The 21,299-nt window shown below is 40.7% G+C and overlaps 1 protein-coding gene across 2 annotated transcripts in view; it reads left to right on the forward strand.

Annotated features, from left to right (window-relative positions):
- The window catches only part of INO80 (INO80 complex ATPase subunit), a 131,606-nt gene that overhangs the window by 47,031 nt on the left and 63,276 nt on the right, over positions 1-21,299 (forward strand). For both annotated transcript variants that reach the window (XM_073348740.1, XM_073348739.1), the window contains 15 exons: positions 1,112-1,315; positions 2,814-3,009; positions 3,223-3,290; positions 3,639-3,848; positions 4,524-4,604; positions 5,568-5,663; positions 8,805-8,864; positions 9,324-9,466; positions 11,024-11,108; positions 11,825-11,942; positions 13,017-13,102; positions 15,735-15,902; positions 16,351-16,484; positions 18,978-19,045; positions 20,556-20,649. In XM_073348740.1, the coding sequence (XP_073204841.1) occupies positions 1,112-1,315; positions 2,814-3,009; positions 3,223-3,290; positions 3,639-3,848; positions 4,524-4,604; positions 5,568-5,663; positions 8,805-8,864; positions 9,324-9,466; positions 11,024-11,108; positions 11,825-11,942; positions 13,017-13,102; positions 15,735-15,902; positions 16,351-16,484; positions 18,978-19,045; positions 20,556-20,649 (1,811 nt within the window). The remainder of the gene's footprint in view (positions 1-1,111; positions 1,316-2,813; positions 3,010-3,222; positions 3,291-3,638; positions 3,849-4,523; positions 4,605-5,567; positions 5,664-8,804; positions 8,865-9,323; positions 9,467-11,023; positions 11,109-11,824; positions 11,943-13,016; positions 13,103-15,734; positions 15,903-16,350; positions 16,485-18,977; positions 19,046-20,555; positions 20,650-21,299) is intronic.

Consider the following 21,299-nt stretch of genomic DNA (forward strand, 5'->3'; position numbering starts at 1 on the left):
TACAGCATTTAATTACCTATTTGTGCGCACAATTCTCAAATAATGCAGAACAACAACATATACTTTTTCTGTAACCTTAGATATATAGTATTAAGAAGCTACATGTGTCATTTTGTGATACTAGATAGACACTCCATGAAAGACTTTATATGAAAAATACACAGTAAGCATTATTTACAGAACACACTACAGACTTAGTGTACTACAAAGAGTAATTTTGTAAAATATCTGCTACGTGTAGGCCCACCTACATGTGTAGCTAAATTAGCTTTATACTTGATTGCCTTATCCCTTGACTTGAACCAAAGGAAGACTTTGCTGCTAGTTGAAAAGAAAATGTGTCCTACATGTTATTAAAATACATACATTAGGAAAAAAAGAACTTAACACACTGTCTAAGCCAGCAGAGATTTACTGGACCATGATGACAAGAAAGTTAGCATAATAGAATGAAAAAATACAATATGGTACACATTTATTTAAAGTTGTAGGAATAATTGTGTGATAATATACTGTATAAATTATAAATAGTATGTGATCATGTAATTAAAGACTATCATAATGCATATCTAAAGCAGGTGTAGGCATGGACAGCAGAGGAGTTAAAAAGCCAGTGGCCACTTTACACTAACACACTATTGCTACCATTGGTGCAGCCTCACTCTTGGTAACAGTGAGAGACGTAAAGTGTGGTGCTGGCAAGGTCTATGTAACTTGCCCACAGTTATGCAAGAAGTGTGTGGCAGAGCTATTGTTCAAAATCAGATCTCCTGAGTCCCATTCCAGTGCCTTAGCCAGAAAACACTATCCCCTTTGAGTGCTTAACCATTCAACCTTGATGTTTTTAATGTTGGGCTTTGTAAGGAATGTTTTGTTTGATAATATATCTGTGGAGCCTTATGGAAGCTCTTTTCTTCTCTTGTACCCCACTCCCACCCCAAAATAAATAAATAAATAAAAGCTTTATAAATAAGCACAGCATTAGAGGTTTTTGGAGAGTCAGCCTTGGTTGTAGGAATTTACAGCCTTGCAACACCTAAATGTTGCCTTTTGGTGATGGTGATTTCAAATCTTTTTTTCTCTGTCCCTGAACCCTCCCTCTTCACCCCAGCTGGCCCATCAGTGCATGAGGGAAGTGCGTCGAGCTGCTATCCAGGCCCAGAAGAACTGCAAGGAGACTCTACCACGGGCACGTCGCCTCACCAAGGAAATGCTTCTCTACTGGAAGAAGTATGAGAAGGTGGAAAAAGAACACCGCAAACGAGCTGAGAAGGAGGCTTTGGAGCAGCGCAAACTGGATGAGGAGATGAGAGAGGTAGGGCCAAAACACAGACTGCTGAAAATTAATCTGGCAAGAGCTAGAGCGTGGAGCTGAAGAGACAGGAACAAGCACAATAGTCAGGGTCTTTAAACCTTGACAATCAAATTTACCAACTGTTCTTCCTTTCAATGATCTTCCAGAGATTTTCTTCCACTGTATCTTAAAAGGATTTACCAGAATCCTCTGACAAATTAGCTATAGCCAGAACCTTCAAATTGCAAGAATTACAGTTACAGATCATAATGTTAGATAAAGAGGGTGTGACTAGTGAGATGTAATGTGTCTGACTTGCACATAGGGCTCAGTGCTCTCTATTTCTAGAGGATGATCTTTTAGTTATTGTAACTCTGATTCTTCCCCAAGTTCAGAAATCAGGCTATTTTTCAATTCATTGGTGTGTTAGGCTTATTTTATCTTAAGTTATGTATAGAGCATAATAAAACATATGGAATTTATCTTCAGAACACATAAGAGCAATCGAGGACCCAATTGATAATTGTTCTGTGGTCCCTTTGCCTTTGTGATGCCAGTGCAAAGGGTTCACAAAGCAATCAGATGACCTGCTCAGGGAGTACCCCAGGAGCAGTTCAGCGATGAATTCAGGCAAAATTAGCTATTTTACTGGAGTTTTGTGAGGATTTATGTTCTCTTCATCCTTACTTGCAGGTGAAGGAGCCTGGGACATAAAAATAAATCAGTCTGCCCCAAATTACAAAGGAAGTCAGTGATAGAGCTGGAATTAGAACTCTGGAGTTCCTGATTCCCAGTCACGTGTTCAGATCAAATCATGCCTTTATTTATAGTGTATTCTGCATCCATCCCATCTCCCAAGCATTTTGTGAAGCCTTTCTGCTGTTTTTCATTAATACGCTAGCTTTACCACAGCAGTTGTATGGCCAGATCTAAAAAAAGGAATTTATACAACAGAATCTTGTTGAACACTGAGCATTCCGCCTCATTCCTAACTTCTCTCCCTGGTGCTGTTTTACCTGAAGATGCATTTTGTTTGTTAGCTCCATCATTATTCTCTCTTGTGAGTGAGTGAGTGAATGGTAAAACAGTTACCACAGAGTTAATTACTGTGACTTAAACATGTATGAAAACTTTTAGTTGGACATGCAGTTTTTCAGCCACCTGGACACTCCTACCTAATTTTTACATTGCAAAGAAAATTTGCTAAGCTGCTTTTCCCCAGGTCTTGGTGTTCCTGGTCATAGCTTACTGTGCTAAGAGAAACTAAGCTCATAACCACTGTACATTTCAGTATAGGTATTTGTATGATGAGTGTTAGTGTGCAACCAGGATTCCAGCACTCTGATACCATGGTGATGACTGCAATATAAAAATTTAGATTGTTTATATATAACCGGGTTAAAAAAGGTTGAAACTTATAACTTGCTTGCATGTCTTTGTCTTTTTCTCTTCTTTAAACATTAAACCTCATTTCATTTCCCCCTGCCCTTTTTTTTAAAAATAAATTCTCTTGTCTCAGGCTAAGAGACAGCAGCGAAAACTTAATTTCCTGATCACCCAGACCGAGTTATATGCCCATTTCATGAGTCGCAAACGAGATATTGGACATGATGGAATACAGGAAGAAATCCTGCGCAAACTGGAAGACAGCTCTACCCAAAGGCAGATTGATATTGGTGGCGGGGTGGTGGTCAACATTACCCAGGAGGATTATGGTAAGGCTAGAAACAATTCCAGCAGGCCATAGGAACCATTGGAGATGATGGTTACTGTATGCAGAGAGTGATACAGACCTAGGGGCTTCTGTGCTTGGAATATTATGTGAAGAAGCCCTTCTGTAAATCATTGGAATTTATCCATGTCTTAATTTGAGGTGGTACTGTAATATGGTTAACTGATGTGTTTTAATGTGGTGATATTTTTTTCAGATAGTAACTACTACAAGGCCCAGGCTCTGAAGAATGCAGAAGACGCTTACCAGATTCACCAGGCTCGGGTGTGTGTTGCTTGGGTGCTTGAGATGGAAGGGGAAGCAGAGTAAATTGAAGAGGCACTAGAACCGGAATTTTCTATAGTGATCTTTCAAGTCACCTATTTTAATTATGGACGCTAAGCTTCTTTTAATTTGATTGTTGCCCTGTTCATTTGTGAATATCTGGGAAACTGGAGGGCAGAGAATTGGATGAAAATGAAGTGTATAATCAAGCTACAGGGACAGCCGTGTTATCCATTGCTTTGAAGGGGACCATATGTGTTGGCATGTGATGGATGAGAGACCTTTTCCCAATGAATTTCTTGTATTAGTTTGCATCCTGTATCTTACCCAAATTTTCCCCTTGTTTAGACCAGGTCATTTGATGAAGATGCAAAGGAGAGTCGGGCAGCTGCTCTACGGGCTGCTAACAAGTCTGGCACTGGCTTCGGAGAGAGCTACAGCCTAGCAAACCCATCTATCCGGGCTGGAGAGGACATTCCACAGCCTACCATTTTCAATGGTAAACTGAAGGGGTACCAGCTGAAAGGCATGAATTGGCTGGCCAACCTGTATGAGCAGGTATGCTAGTCCTTCTTGCAGCCATTTACACTTCCAGGGACAAATTCAATCCTGGTGTAATTCCATGATAGCCAGTGCAGTTATACTAGGAGTACATTTGGCCCCGGTCTCTATTCCAGATCAAAAGATCTTTTTTGAGGTGTAGAAACTCCTCAGTCTCATCCCTCATATATATATATACTGCCTGTCTTTCTGCAGAAGAGAAGAGAATATTGTGTAGCTCCACCAAACAAGTATCCCTGACTTTTTAAAGAACTAATAAGATAAAATTGCATGTGGTATTGGCCTCTAGATTTTTCATTTGCATATTTATGCACCCTCACCAAAACTAGACAGAAAAATGGAGAGTTTATGTACATTGTCGTTCTTTAATGCCTAGCTCAGTCTGTAAACTGGAGACAGCCTTGCATTTGAACGCAAACATGCTTTAAATTAGATTGCAAATTGCAGGCGTGCTGAGGGAAAAAATCAGGTTGGGAAATGGCTGAAGTGGTGGAAGGGAGAGATTACCAGTTCATAGAATCACTGGGGGAAGAAGATGTGGGAGGTTTCCTATGGATTATAAACAGGGCTGCCTGACTTCACTTTGGTCCCTTTGATGGCATGTGTTCTGATAGCCCTACGTGTGTTATGGAAAAGTGAGGTCGAGGTATTTCCATGTGGGTTTTTTTGCAGGGCATCAATGGAATTCTTGCAGATGAAATGGGTCTGGGTAAAACAGTCCAGAGTATCGCTCTGCTAGCACACCTGGCTGAGGTAAGTGGATTCTTTGTGACCTGTGTACCTGGTGGAAGACACATACTTAACGTGATTGAACTGGGTTCTAGTTGATTAATTGAATGCCTTAAGATGGATGCCTGATGGACTATTCCTTTCAGTGTGCATATCCTTCTAAAGATGCAACTTTAAAAAGAGAATATGCATACTTGGCATCCAGAGATCAACTCCCTTTGATTTAAGCTGAAGTCTTTTATAAAAAGAAAGGATAAAGACCCAGGGAGAGAACATGATGCAGTTTTATCTGTCCATTGATTTGTAAGGCATGAACACATCAGTAGGAGGGCAACTTGAGTTCTGCTTTTTGAAGTCATTAAGCAAGAATTCCTACTTCCCACTGCTCTTTGCAGTAAGGAACATAGTAAATCTGTCTTCTGTGCTTCTCTCTTTTGTGTGGAAGGGAAACTAGCTTCCCAGAGAGGCTGTTCTCCCCATTGTGTTGTGAGTCATGATTCTGGAAGCCCACACTGGACTTTACTCTCCCTTACTCCCTTGTGTAGGCTAGCTCATGATTGGACCCTGTGTCAGTAGGCCTAGAATTCCTTGTTCACCAACATGAATGTGCTGCTATGTGAGGAAGCTCAGGTTTCCATGCCACCTTAGATCTTTTGCTTGCCAAAGTGGCAGATGCATTGAGCCCTGGGTAAGTGGCAGTAGCAATGAGCAAATAGTAATTTTCAGAAAGTGAGAGAGCAGTCACAGTTGAATTTAGTGGTCACACATCCATTGGCTGTTTGCAGAGCAACATTGTGGATTTGAAAGGAGGCCACACTAAATGTTTAATCTGCTGAATCTAGCTGTGCATCACCCTGCTGTGTTGATAGGAAGCTTTATTATGATCTGTATACTTCCCTCTCATGAAGCCCTTGTCCTTAATTTGTCATAATGCTGCATGAAACTGTTCCTGTTTCCCTCCAGTTGATTTGTTTTTTCCTATACCAGAGAGAGAACATCTGGGGACCTTTTTTAATTATTTCACCTGCCTCTACACTCAACAACTGGCATCAGGAGTTTGCCAGATTTGTTCCTAGATTTAAGGTAACAAACATATATTCAGGAGACTATTCCTTTTGGCTTAGAAAACTAACTTCCTCACTCCCTTCAGCTCTTTGTCACATCTGGATGATCTGATCAGCTCGACGTTTGAGAGGATGTGAGGGACATGATTCTGTGATCTTGTCCCTGACCTGCTCTTCTGGAACATTCTGTTGTTCAGAACTTGAGTTCCTATCACTTGAATTCCATTACAGACACTCCCCAGGTTACGCAAAGACCCGAGTTACACAAATCCGCACTTACAGAAAAAGTTCTGTAAACTAGAAATAGGAGTTGGTTGGGGTGGTTGGTTCCCCCCAAACCCCCCCCCCCCGCCCCTCCCCCGTAATGGTCAGGTATACGTTTCTGACTTACAAAAAATTTGAGTTACACAAGGCATTCTGGAACGGAACAATTGCGTAAGTTGGGGAGCCTCTGTGTTTTCATTTTGGGGCAGATGTTTCTAAAAAAGCACCTTACCAGCAAAGCATTTAGATTCTGCAGTGACATATCCATGGAGATGACACAGTTATGATTGTGCCACAATGCCAGGCAAGAGAGTGATTTCTGAATCTTCTGCATTGTCTGTAGGATTAGTGGTTTGTTGTGGGTTGTTCAAAATCCGTGTCTGAGTGACAGATGGTTGTGAACTGAAACAGCTCTAAAAATTTAGAGGGAGGCAAAACTTCAGCATCGTTAAGCGAAAATAAATAAAAATTATTCAATAAACAAGGAGAGTAATGAAGCACAAATAGCTGCATATATTAAGATAAAATAAACACGTTCTTTAAACATATTGGAGGATGAAAAATATGAGAAATAAGGAACTGCCGCAAAATAAACTATTAACAGTATATTCATGGAGAATATTTGAGTCTTGCAAAAGATAAATTGGAGGAAAATGAGATTACTGATGAAGCCAAATGAGCGATCAGCATTATCCAAAAGAGCCATCATAGTGTGAATGATGGGAAATATTTAGTGTGTATATATATATAGAGAGAGAGCTGCAAAGAGATTCAGTAGACGCATTAAAGAGCCACAGTCGGAGTATCACTGAGTGTTAAGGAAGTATGTGAATAAAACAGATGGACAAAGCACCCAGGTAGGTATGAGTTACAGCTACAGGCAATAAAAGATTATAGATCAAATATCTGAGTCATCATCAAATATTTTTAAGTAACCAGTATCTCCAGTAGCAAGAGGCTTATTAGAAAACTATAAATGTAAGTGCAGTTCTTTATAAAAAAAAATAGGATAAAGAATAAAATGCAAGGTGTTTAGGAGTAAAGTGGTGCACCTGAGAACAAATACTTCCAAATTTAATAGTCTGAATGCCTAGTGTTAATTAATATTGTAAAGGAGGGATCTGGGAGTATTATTTGAACTACTATTTAAATTGTTGGCCCAGTGTGCAGCAGTGCTAAAAATTGTTGGCTTATATTGAGTAGCTTTTTATGCAAATCACTGATTAGGCCACATTTGCAGTATCATGTTCAGTGTGGGTCATCCTATTTGAAGAAAGACACTGCTAAAATGGAGAGTACACCACATAAGGCAGCTAAGGTGATAAAAGAAATTGAGATTCGTGTATGTGAAAAGTGTAATAAGATTATTTAGTTTTAGTCATCTCCTGGTCAATTTTTCTGAAGTAGTTAAATTAGCCAAGGGTGGTGATTCTTGAGGTGATTGGACACTTGGGTTCAAACGAAGAGGGAAAATACTAGAAGAATTAAGAACTTACAAAGAGAGTGGACAGTTGGAAAGGACATCCAGCTGAGGCTAAAGACAAGTAATTTTGATGTATTTCACTGATGTCTGAATGTGGCATATAGGTAAAGAGGTATGGATCAGTTTTATATGTGGGAAAAACCGGCTTCTTTTTCTGGCATTGTAGAAGTAATTTTAAATTGACTATTTTTGTCTTTAGATTGGCTGGGGTTTTTTTTTTTTTTTTTTTTTTTTTAAGATGCCATTTTCCTCATCCCTGGAACAAAACAATTTTTTAAAAAGTTAGTTTTTAAAATGTTCATAATTTTTAAAAGTTGTAAAATATACACAATAAAAATCATAAAACTTTTCCAGCCACAAAGAGTTCATGATCTGCTTCTGATCATACATAACTATGTAGTTAATATGCCTACATTGAAACATAGGTGCTGAATTCCTTCAGGGCTATGGTATAATTCCTAAAATAAAATGCAGATCTAGTTCTGTTTAATCTGACATCTGCGATCTTTTTTCAAAATGGCAGAAAGAACGTTCAGCATTTAACTTAGTTAAATGCCAACCACAGGGACTTCTGTGAGAGCTGTAGAAACTAGGGATCATCACACAGGGGCCAGGAAGCTGTTTAGGCAGAGTTGTGTATGTGGTTTTGTTTGTTTTCTTCTGTGCCTCAGAAACCAGTATCCTTTTATGCTCAATACCAATTCTGTGCAGTTCCCATATCGGACAACAGATGGCAGTAACTAGTTACTCTGAATTGCTGTGGAGCTAACTGCTGAGCTCAGATCTCCCTACATGGGAAATGGCTCAGCAGGATTCTGAGTTCTAAAAGAATTAATAGAATTCTGAGGCTGTTGTGCTTGCTATTTTATTTCTTCCTTGAGGCAGTCCGGTAGGCATTACTTTACTTTTAGCCCATAGTAAAATATTGAGGCATAGCTTTGAAGCACAACAATAATTGTGCCAGTGAAGAGGGGAATTAAATACTAAGGGAACCGCTGATCATTCAGGGATGTCCAAGAGTAAGTTGCTAAATTGGCTAACAGCCATGGGCAAACTTCTTTCTACAGTGAACTGAAAGAATATCAGTATTATTTTCTTGAAAGGTCTGACTGGAAAAGGCCACAGCTGCTTTGGGGCTATTAAGGGATTCTCTTAGCAGTTTCTCCTTGAGGAACTAAGCTGCTTGAGGCTTTTGTTTGGAAGATTCTGTTCCTTCAGTATATTTAAATGCTTTCATGTTTCCTCTGGGTTAAGAAAGACCTTCTTTGGTGATTTCCCTTTGGTTGATTTGGTGGTGGGGTGTGCCACTCTCTGAGGTTTATTTTGCTTTACTATGGAGAACATGACATTTACAGTTTTAATTCAGGTATATCAATATTTGAAAATAACTTTTGTACTTTTGACTTGTTCTAGGTGCTACCATATTGGGGAAATCCCCATGACAGAAAAGTGATCAGGAAATTCTGGAGTCAGGTAACGTCAGTGTCCCTGTCCTTTTACTCTCACTTTTGTTTTTACAGAGTAAAACAGAAACTGCTGATATGTTCTACAAAGCAAAAGAATGAGTAAACATAGAGTTCTATCTTCTTCATCCCCGTCTGCTTCACCTTTTTTTTATTTATATAAATAAAGTGAAAGGACTGCCCTGTTCTGGGTAACGATGTAGGGTGTAACAATGTAGGGCGTACTAGAATTCAGTCAAAGCTACTGCATTCTGCAAATAAAGCAGAGGACTTCAGTGTCTGGCATTACTGATGGTGCTTTAATAACCCAACTCATTTTTTAAAAAAAATACCAAATTAGGAAAAGGAAAGTATAATGGTGATAGAAGATTATTGAATGGAAGTATGAGACCCCAGTACAGATGAACAAACTCTTCATTCCAATGTGTTTACATGATCCAGATATGTGTCTTTCATTTTGTGGTTATAGAAGACGTTGTACACTCAGGATGCACCTTTCCATGTGGTGATCACTAGTTATCAGCTGGTGGTCCAGGATGTGAAGTATTTCCAGCGAGTGAAGTGGCAGTATATGGTCCTGGATGAGGCACAGGCACTCAAGAGTAGCTCCAGGTAATACTTGTAGCAGAAACAAAATCCTCTCTCGCCCAGGAATCTTTTGAGTTGGTAGAGAAGAGAGAGTTGGGAAAACACCAGGAATACATAAGTTGATGAGTTAAAATTTGAAAGAAAGGTTAAATTGCCTCAGGAACTGGCAGAAAAGTAAAGAATCCTTATGACATTGCATTCTATTACGCACATGTTTTTAAGGCACCCAGCAGGGAACCTCAGTTTCTCCCTTCCCCCTCTCAAGGTCCCATTACAACAGTCATTTTGGCTGAAGAAGGATTAACAAGTTCTAATGTCACCTAGGAGGAGAGCAAGGCTCTCTTCTTTCCCTTCCCAAAAGGAATAAAGATCAAGTTAGTGCTGAACACTGCTATGTGCAAAAATTAAACAAGTAGGCTGCTACCCCAGTTGACGTAACTGCATACCTTTGGGGAACTTAGTATTCACATCCTTGAACTTACTGTATGTGACGTTTTTGATGGAAGGAAGTTACCATTTATAAGTAAAAGCTACCTTTCGAAGTACCTGACTGTACTGAGCGAGGTGTTTATATGGCTCCATCTCCATGGATTTGAATGGCTTGGTATTTGGTCATATGTACCAAACATGCAAAGTGTAATTACAAAGTAACTGTAGGATAGGAGTGAGGGTGGGGTGGGGGTTGTGGCAAAAAAATGGTGTGAAATATTTGTAACAGTCCTCCACCTCAGCTCCCAGCAAAGACATTCTTAGATACTGAGTGGTCTGTGTTCATTAACAGCCATATAATGCTAACATATCCGTTAAATACAGCATTATTTATTTGTATTGTAGTAGCACCTAAGGGTCCCAATCAGGAATCAGGGCCTCATAAAACCTGCAGATTGCAGTATAGCCCAGCAACCCTATCCAGGCTTCCTTATTATAAGGTTGATGCCCATGGTGGTTCCTGTCTGTTCTCAGCTCCTGTGTATTGTTTGTTTATTTAGTAAGGTGCTGTCTGTCTGTCTTTTCTTCAATTGCTTTTTCCTAACTTTTTCTCCAAAAATTGCTACTCATATACTTCGGTGTTTCTTTTCTAAATGTGTGACAGCCCCAGAGCCAGGCTTATGCACATTCGTGAGCTAGCCTCTTCAGGAATTTCCCATTCTAAGAGAGCTATAACATACAATTCAACTCCCCTTACATAATGGCCTGTAAATTTAACTTTGTAACTGTGCAAAAAGTGTATGTCACCATTTACTTGGGGTACCTATTTGCTATCTTGAGGGGATGAATACTCTAGTGACTGGCCTTTACTGATAGCCAAACACTGAGGTGTTACAAAGTAAATAAAAATACACCTGTTGTGTGTAAGATAAACAGTGCTAATCTCTTTATGACCTCCCATAAGAACCAAATCTCCCAATGGGGCAAAGGGAGAGTATTTATACTCTTGTCAATGTTACCCAGTGCCTTCTTAAAGAAAATCATGCCAGGAATGGGTCTGAAAAATGGTTGGTCCTAAAATGTAAATTTAATTGCTCTCCTTTCTTACTGTTTTTACTGTGGTTCATTTTTTAAAACATTTTTGTTGGTCAGTGTCCGCTGGAAAATCCTACTACAATTCCAATGCCGAAATCGACTTTTGTTGACTGGGACCCCCATCCAGAACACCATGGCTGAGGTAAGCAGGAGGCCAGCAAGAGCTGATTTTTGTTCTAAAGGTTTCAGAGTAACAGCCGTGTTAGTCTGTATTCGCAAAAAGAAAAGGAGTACTTGTGGCACCTTTGAGACTAACCAATTTATTTGAGCATAAGCTTTCGTGAGCTACAGCAAAGCTTATGCTCAAATAAATTGGTTAGTCTCTAAGGTGCCACAAGTACTCTTTTCTTTTTGTTCAAAAGAGTAATTTATCCAAAGACATAAAAAATAGTGAGAGAATTGTAGTACTCCTATATGCTTATGTGTATACTTGGGGGTTTTTCTCCATACCATGCTGTGAGCAATAACTGAGATCAGATTCAAAAGGAATAATGTGGCCATATCCTACTCATTAGGGAAGAAGTACGATTGAAGGTTGCTGATACTCAGTCATCCCTAAATCATGGGATGAGGAAAATATTACTTCTGTGCCATTTTCTTCAGCATGGTGAAGTTATTGCTCTTTACTTGGAACCATGCCCTGACATTGGTTTGAAAAGTTGCACGTATCTGGCTTCTGTCCATTGTGAAAGGAAGATGAGACCACCACTAATTTAGTCTGCTGAGCTTGGCAGAACACACTGTCATTTGGTGTGACTTGGCCCATAATGCTCTGCAATAGGTTGAGATTCATGATCATCCTGTCTAGAATGGGGATGGCTTTCACTGATTCACTGCCTCTTTGCCGCTCCTTTATAGCTGTGGGCTTTGCTGCACTTTATCATGCCAACACTGTTTGATTCCCATGAGGAGTTCAACGAATGGTTTTCTAAGGACATAGAGAGCCATGCAGAGAACAAATCTGCCATCGATGAGAGTAAGTACTAATCACAGTAGGCCTCAGTTTCCAATTTGCCTGCTCTAGCTGCCTATGGGTTCACCTCAACTCTAACGGTTGCATATGTGGAATCTGCCGTTCCAATACAGAGAGGCGAGTGAAGTGGCTCTGATTGATTGTCATTTGGGCTGGGAATTCTGCAGTACAGATGTTGTTGTCAGAGACAGAGACATCTTGCTTCTTATATGGAAAGAAAAGCTACTCACAGGGTGAATCAGATTTGCCTCATATTTGCTGCCTCCATTTCCTCCCCTATTCTAAATGAATGAGGAATGATATTTAAAATATTGTACACTTATACAGCTTTTATCATGAAGGACTCCTACGTGTTTTGTAGGCCGTGTATGGTATGGAGATTGTACCACTGACCACTGAATAGCAGCCACCTTTTTAGTGGAAAGACAACTATTCTATTTCAGTAACACTACACAAGAGGTTTTAGGTGAAGTGAAGCCTAAAATACCACAAACTGGGGGGAATTTAGGTAGGCAGACTATAACTGCATGCTTTTGAATTGGGCCAGAATATCAGAGTTAAACCCTTACTTTTATGAAAAGTGCCATGAGTTCTTTAATTATCAGTGGAGGGTCTGAACTTCAGTTTTACTTCTCATCCAAAAGACTGCACATCTGCAATGGCACAGTGCCCTTTAGCACTGTGTTGGTTCAAGTCTGACTCTGGGAGAAATTTGCCAACTGTTAGTGATGACTAGCTTTATATCCTAATAGTATTGAACGAGCTGCATTATCAAGTATGGTCTTTACCTTTTAATAGAAATTAGATGATAATTGTACGTCCACAGAGTTCTGCTCATCGGATTGTAATACATACTATGCTATAGAAATGCATTGCCTGAGGGAGAGATTTAGGGATTCATGGAGTTATCAGCCTGTCTCAATGTGCTTATAAAAGAACCAATTTCAGTGCAGACAGATCAATCCTGTGACATGCCTGAAGGGAACTGGGTGAGCAAGAAGGGTTTGAGAAACAACTGGACATGATATAGTTTCTGGCCATTGGGGCAGTAATCATGTTTTCTCCCTGGCATTTCAGACCAGCTGTCCCGCTTGCACATGATCCTGAAGCCTTTCATGTTGAGAAGAATCAAGAAGGATGTGGAAAATGAGCTGTCAGACAAGGTGCGAAATAAAATAATTTGGAAAGCAAGCTCTGCATCTGGCTTACTTTCAGTGCTTCCCTTCTCAGGTTTTTAGTTCATATGTGGATCTGTTTATCTACAGCTGACTGAAAGATCAGAAAAAATCACCCATTCACATCCCTTTCACTTTTGCTAGCACATTCCTATTAGATCACACCTGTATTTAACTGGAGAACTTACAAGAGCCCATTAATGACCTCCTCATCTACAAGTAAAACCATTAATCCAAAGATTGTAAACAAACGATCCTTAAACCCGAGTAAGCTAATGGAAAAGTCAGTACATGAACTGAAGGGGACTAATACAGCATTGAAATATCTAGAAGAAACAAGAGCCCACAGAGCACTAAAGGCAAGATCCTCTCAACGATATGAGAATTACCTAGTGTCTTTAAAAAGAATAAAATAAATACATGTTGACTATTCCTTGTTTTTAATGCTCTGTAATTTTCCTTCCTCATTGCCTGGTCTCCCCACCACCTCTTTATCTTCCTTTAAAAATGCTCCTAAGTAAAACTGCAGTGATTTGATATACCTTAGAGCAGAGGTTCTCAAAATTGTCCATAGTGTCGACCACATATACATACAGAGATTGTCTTATGGATGCCAACCCACCATTCCAAATTATATAATATCACTGTGGTAATTATAGCAATTGACTATAAAGAAAATGGGGTTCACTCACTGTTGAGGTGCCTCATTGTGGCCACGTCTGGGGATTAGCTCCATTCATATCTGATGCCCTCCTTCCAACAGTTGTTCACACCGTGTCCTCCCTCACTCTCCAGGACTTGCGATGCTCCTCCTTTGTGGGTTGGTCCTCCAGCCAGGTTACTGTATAGCCCTCCCCTTCTGGGGTATCAGAGTGCTGCTGGCTCAGCTGTCCGCATGCCATTCCAGACAATTTTCCGGTCCAAGGTCCCATGCCCTTTCTCCATGCCTGCTCACTACTCCAGGTTCCAGCCCGAGCACCCTGTGTCCAGTAACTACTGTTTGCTTGCTCACAGGATCTGTTGCTATTTCCCTGGACTCCTTCCTACTTCTCTTTTCTGTCTTCTGCCATCGCAGTTTACCAGCCCAAACTGCCTCCCCCAGGGCATAACTGTAAACTACTTCCATCAATCCAAACTCTGTAGCCCCAGACAAACCTTCTTTCACCTAAGGAGTGACTGCAGACTACTTCCCCTACAGCCCCCTTCTGTTCTCCGCTTCATCCCTTTATGCAGCCTCAGCCTGCTCCTTCCCAGCAGAATGTCATCAATTAGCCTTTATCAGTCTCTTGCTTTCTTCCAGGTGCAGCCTAAATGGTTCATTGTCCTATTTTAACCTGCTCTGCCTTGTGTGGGGTGAACACCCCATCACAGGGAATTATTAGATATTGTCTCTAGTTTCTTTTAATGCAGTTTAGTATCTGAAAATAAGTCAGCGCTGTATATGAACAGCTAGTCCATTTAAAAAAACAAACCAACTGTCGATATGGTGCACTCTTAAACAGAAACTAGTGTCCACACATAGCCTTGCACCAAAATAACAAAAGGTGTTAGTTACAATTGATTTAGTTATTTTGGTGCAAGTTTGTGTATAGACCAACTTTTAGGTCTTGTCTATACCTGAAATGTTGCAGCTGTGCCACTGTAACGTTTCAAATATAGGCACTACTTATCCCGATTGGAGGGGTTCTCCCATTGGTGTAGGTAATCCACCTCCCTGAGAGACGATAGCTAGGTCAACAGAAGAATTCTTCCATCAACCTAGCGCTGTCTATGTTGGGTGTTAGGTAGGCTTAACTACGTTTTTTGGGAGTGTGGCTTTTTCACACCCATGAGCGATGTGGCTGGTTCACCCTTTCATAGTGTAGGCCAAGCCTTGGTTTAGTAAGGGACTAATCCTGGTCCCAGTTCACATCCAGAGTAACTAGGCTGTGTGTTAAGGAGTTCGGCACAGAAGGGAATCATCTCCCCCATCCCATGGAGTACAGTGGAGCCACTACAGAGCTACAGTATTCTCCAGCATTCATACGCCCTCCTTTTACTAAGTAGAATTGGTAGGTGGAGCCGTGTAGGGCCTGGATCCATGGGTCCCATTCCTTCTCCTCTGTGATGTTTCTCACTTCCTCAGAATGTTCTCCATGGTCAGAGCCAGGGGAGCGACAGGGGCTTGCTGGAGACGTTGATGAAGCAGACAAGGGCTTACGGGATGATTCTTTGCTCTGACAGTGCCTTTTCCATACTGAACACCACCCCATATATGGTAATATGGGATGGCCAGGATGATCATGATGACTGGCACCTGATTTGTGACCCCTGGGTTGAGAACAGCTGCTTGGTGACATGACTTTACCATAGTATGGGTCCTGGGCCACAGTTTCAAAGGTGCCTAAAGATGCAGGTAGGCACATAGCAGGATATTCAAACGCACCTAAAATCAATGGGAGTTACGTGCCTAGGCACCATTAAAAATCCACAAGGTGCCTATTTGCATCTTTAGGTGCCTTAAATACCTTTGTGCTTTTTCTATGATATGATCCTACAAGGCCTATATATACTGAATCTTGATCTGGTATTTCTCTGTTTAGGGACAGAATAGGACTATAATCCCATTACTGTTTTGCAGATTGAGATTCTCATGTACTGCCAGCAGACCACCAGGCAGAAACTGCTGTACCAAGCTCTAAAGAACAAAATCTCTATTGATGACCTGCTGCAGTCCTCCATGGGCACTACTCAGCAAGCACAGAACACCACTAGTAGCCTCATGAATCTAGTCATGCAGTTCAGGAAGGTAAGGTCAGCAAAAAATGTATAATCATCAGCCATCTTGGAAACACCATAGCAAAAAAATACTTCCTAACCCGGGCTGGTCGATTGCATGCAGCCCTCAGTTATGCCCTGACGCAGTGTAACTTGAGACCAGCAGTTCTAATACATACAATAAAGCAGAGTCCCTGCCATACAGTGCATGTGTCTGCTAATTGGGTCCCCATTCAACACTGAGGAAATCATTCACTTGGGGAAGAAGAGGCAATAGCAGTAACGTGGTCAGGAAATAAAATTATCTGGTATCTAAACTAAGATGGACGCTCTGTCAAATAGTTGTTGTTGTGTGCTCACCGGTTCCATGGTTTGAGCGAGCAATTTTTCTAAACATTGGGCTGGAAAATGCTGCATATGATTAGATTTCTATTTTTTTCCCCCACCCAAGTAGCTGACATCCTCCTTTTCTTACCCAGGTGTGTAATCACCCAGAGCTGTTTGAACGACAAGAAACTTGGTCTCCATTTCACATCTCCCTAAAGCCATACCAGATTTCAAAGTTCATCTACCGTCATGGACAGATCAGGGTCTTTAATCACTCGCGGGACAGGCAAGCCAATTCAACCTTCCCTTCAACTTCTTCAGCATCTTTGATTTCGTCTCTTAAAATATTGGCTCTCCCTCTTTTGTGCTGTTGTGATTCTGCAAGGGTTTTATGGGGCTCGTCAGTCAGTCTCCCAAAATTTTGATTTTAGACAAAACGGAGCTGGTAAAGCTTTTAGCCAGAGACTGAAATAGTCAGTAGCCTACACAACATTGCAGTTTTACTGATAGGGCTGGATTGAGTTGTATATCGTTTTCTCTCACTCTCTTGCTGGGGGGATACGTGCATGAATGGATATGTAGCATTGTTTAAGTGGGTATTTGTATTCTAAATTATGTGTTAGCATGTTCCTTTGTGTTATGGCACATCTCTGCATTTTGTGCACTGTTATTTTGAGGCGGTGTTGTAAGGTCTACCTTTGTTTTTTTTCTTGTTCTCCAGTTACCTTCAAAACTCCCCTTGTTGGCCTACCCTCCTTGCTGAGGAGGGCTAATTGCAGCTCCCTCTGGAGCCATTTAATGCCTTTAGAGAGATGTATGAGTGAGCTGTCACTAAAGACTAGTGTGAGACGGTTCTTCCCTAACATGGGTCCACAGCACTCTGTCCCTACTGGCTTGTCGCTCACCTGCTTCTTGTGGCACCTGCTACTAGATGACAAGTGAAACTGTTGAAGTACTTTACAGTGTTTTTATAATGTTATTCAGACTTAACTGTAGCTTTGTAAATGACTTGAGAGTTATGGTGGATAATCAGCCAAACATGAGCTCCCAGTGTGATGCTGTGACCAATAGGGTTGACGCAATCCGTGGATGCATAAACAAGGAAATCTCAAGTAGGAATAGAAAAGTTATATTATCTCTGCATTTGGCACTGGTGTTGCCTCTGCTGGAATAGTGTGTCCAGTTCTGGTGCCCACACATCAAGAAGAATGTTGATACATTGAAGAGAGCTCAAAGAAGAGCCGTGAGAATGATCAAAGGAGTGGAAAACATACCTTATAGTGATAGTCTGTTTAACAAAGAGAAGGCTAAGGGGTGACTTAATCACAGTTCATAAGTACCTATGTGGGGAACAAATACTTGATAAAAAGCTCTTCAGTCGAACAAAGGTATAACCAGAACTGATGGCTGGAAGCTGAAGCTAGACAGATTCATAGATATAAGGTGTACGTTTTTAACAATGAAGATAATTAATCTTTGGAACAATTTAACAAGGGTTGTGGTGGATTCTCCATCACAGGCAATTTTAAAATCAAGATTGGATGTTTTTCTAAAATATGTGCTTTAGTTCAAACAGGAAATATTTCAAGGAAGTTATATGGCCTGTGTTTTACAGGACGTCAGCCTAGATGATCAGTTATCCCTTCTGGTCTTGTAATATGTATGAATCTATAAATTCTGATTAACCCCATTCCCTGAGGTTTTTAAATAAAGCTAGCCAAGTGGTGGCTTCCCTGTTTTCTTTCATTTTATTTAGCTGTTACACATCCAATATTCAGTGTTCTCTCATAGCAGAGCCATAGTCATCAAATAATCCTTTAACTGAACAAGCAGATCAGTGCTGGTCTATACTACAAACTTATGTCTGTATAACTGCGTCACTCAGGGGTGTGGAAAATCCAAACCCCTGAGCAACGTAGTTATTTTGATCTAACCCCCAGTGTACACAGCACTATGTCATTGGGAGAAGTTCTCCTGTCGACATAACTACAGTTTCTTGGGGAGGTGGGGTACTTACGCCAACAGGAGACCCGTCAGCACGTAGGTAGTGTCTTCACTAAGCACTACAGCCATGGAGCTGCACCTCTGTAGTGCTGTAAGTGTAGACAAGCCCTCAGGAAAAGTAAGACAAAGCAATTTATACTCTCTCCTTTTTCTGCTGATGATGTGTAATGGAATTAAGCTTCAGTAGAATACTGGAGGAACCTGGTTTCCCTTGAGTGGCTTTTCATATGTAAGGAAGCTGTCAGTGTTGATTAAGTGTAACATGATAAGTTGTGAGCATCTTCCAGTGCCTTGACAGCTAGTAATAGCTTACACGAGATGGAAGAGAGCTGTTCAAGTGCGGTCTGCTGGTTGCTCTGTTTATGGCAACGCCTGCTTAATCTTTATCTTATTCAATCATGAGAAATGCGCAGAGCAGTGTATCGCATAAACCATTATTTTATAGTAAAGAATAGGATCAGCACTCTTTCCCAATATGAAAAGCAATCCAGAAATGATGTTCTGACTCATGGTTAAATTAAGTAAAATACATTGTGGCTGCTGCTTTTCATTAATTAATTATCATGCAATACTGGAAAACCAGAGGATCAGGTTTCTTAACATGAAGAACCAAATTCTGTAAACTCCTCGACAGCAAGAGGCGAGTGAAACTGTGATACTGTAACTGAAAGTCATTCTGTAATTTGGGGTCAGAGCTTAGTACTTCTGACTTCTTGACTGAATGTGAACTAAATTACCACTTTCTTATTTTTTATTTTGTTCTGTTCATTTTCAGGTGGTTACGGGTTTTACTTTCGCCATTCGCTCCGGACCACATCCAGCAGTCTCTTTTCCATAGGAAGGGTAGGTTTACTTCCCTGGGGAAGCAGTTAAGGTGGCTAGCACACTGCAGTATGATGATGCAAGCTGTCTTGTTTGGAGGGAGAATTGGTGTAGATTAACTTCTCCCTAGGACTATAGATTCTGTGCCTCTCTGGTCACAATTCATTAGAACCTTTCAACCTTAACACTTGACATGAAGTCAACAAGCTTATTTCACAAAAAGAAAAGGAGTACTTGTGGCACCTTAGAGACTAACAAATTTATTTGAGCATAAGCTTTGATGAAGTGAGCTGTAGCTCACGAAAGCTTATTAGTGACCAGTTGAACAGAAAACTAAACAAGCTTTGTACATTTGATGTAGTATTCCATTTAAAATTGCTATTACTAACTGTGCTAGTAAGAGAGAACCTGGTAATTAACTTGCCGAAAGAGAGGGTAGATTTTGGAAGAGGAGCAGGAACACACTTAAGGCTCTATTCCTGCATCAAAATCTGTTAGTATGGACCCCTTAATCTGTGTGGCTTTCCATTGAAGTCAGAAGGACTTTGCGCAGCCACAGGGATGTGGGATTCATGGGTGATCGGGTGCTGTCTGTACAGCTCTTTTGCATATCCCGTTGGCTGCTCTGTATCTGTTAATTAGTTTTGGCTTGATAAATCTTCAGGGAGATAGATTTTTGCATTAACTGAATAGAAAAATGTAATGATGGTGGAGAGTTAAATATGGTAAGAATATGAAACTAAATGAGTGTACCCCTTCCTACATCTTTAATATTCCTCCTCTTGTCTGGCCCAGAAGCAGTGACTTGAATTCAGGGAATAGCAATTAAGGTGAAACCTTTAGCATCCTCTAAAGCAGAAGTTCTCAAAGTGGGTGATGGGCCCCCCAGGGTTGGGGGTGCGGAATGTATTCTGGGGGCATGACAAGGGGAATTATTGCACACATTGTACCCATAGCAATGAATAACTAGCAAAGTTGATTCCTACAGATATGTAAGGGCCTCAGATGGTGCTGTGCATTTTGACTGATTTGTTAAGCTTGCATAGCATTATACAAAGTTGTCGCCATCTGTCCATTAATCTGTTTGCTATGACAAGATGTGCAAATTTAATTGTAAGTATGGACCACAATCACAGTTTTGCTTTTGCTTTTATTACAATGGATCGTTGGCTCATTCGTGCAACAAGAAAAATAAACACTTCAAGTGAAAAACAAGCCAAAACTGACTCAAGTGAAGCACCACCATCACATATGTCCACATATGTACTTGTGTGGTGGGAGGGGGGGGATGTAAACTACTACAAACACAAAGAAGGGGAGCCCGATCAAATAAGTTTGAGAACCACTGCTCTACAGAGATAGGTAACAGTGAGAGTTCCTGTATCATTTCACATTCTTTTTGTAATAAGGCATTTGGATGTCTAGAACCTTGGGATCAGAAATCACCCGGACTGGTCATGTGTGCTGATTGTCTCCTGTATGTGGACTGCAACAGGTGTCAGCCTTAACTTTGACATTTTTGTGATCTTAGGTGCCAAGGAAGAAAGTTGTTTTTCTTTCCTCCGATTTATTGATATGTCTCCAGCAGAAATGGCAAACCTCATGAATCAGGGACATTTAGCCAGGTGAGGAAAGTAATTCTATTCATTTAATTTTATAAAGAAACTTAGAGGAAAAATATGTGCAGTTTAATCAGTATTTCTGTAATAAACTTGCATATTCTTGGGCTATGATGAGCTATCATTTATTATTAATTTGTATTATAGTAGTGTCTAGAGGCATCAACCGAGATAAGAGGCCTGTTGTGTTAGGCATTTTGTGAACACACAGTGAGAAAGACAGTCTGTACCCCAAAGAGTTTACGCTCTAAATAGACAAGACAGGCAAAGGGCGTGAAGGAAAAGATTTGCCCATGGTGTCACAGCAGGGCAGTGGCAGAGCCAAGGCAAGAATAAAATCCAGACTTCCATAGACCACACTACTTCTCTGTTTTTATTAATTTTTTTTCTTCTCTCTTTGTATATTTTAAAATTCGTAGAGAATTACCCTGGGCCATAATATTGGCTATACTTCAACTGAAGTTACTGTTGCCTTCCTTCCAAGTGTGCCAATCACAGCATGGAATGATTCTCCAAGGCACACTTGCAGGTTGATAGACTTTTAACCATGAAGGACTCCATGCTGGATTTGCACTGTGAACTCCACTGTCGTAGACAGCAGGGCTACAGCGGTTTTCTGGCACTGACAGCAGGGCAGTGCAACCCACCAAGGCACC

This window comes from Lepidochelys kempii, chromosome 6 (genome assembly GCF_965140265.1).
Source record: "Lepidochelys kempii isolate rLepKem1 chromosome 6, rLepKem1.hap2, whole genome shotgun sequence".
NCBI lineage: Eukaryota > Metazoa > Chordata > Testudines > Cheloniidae > Lepidochelys > Lepidochelys kempii.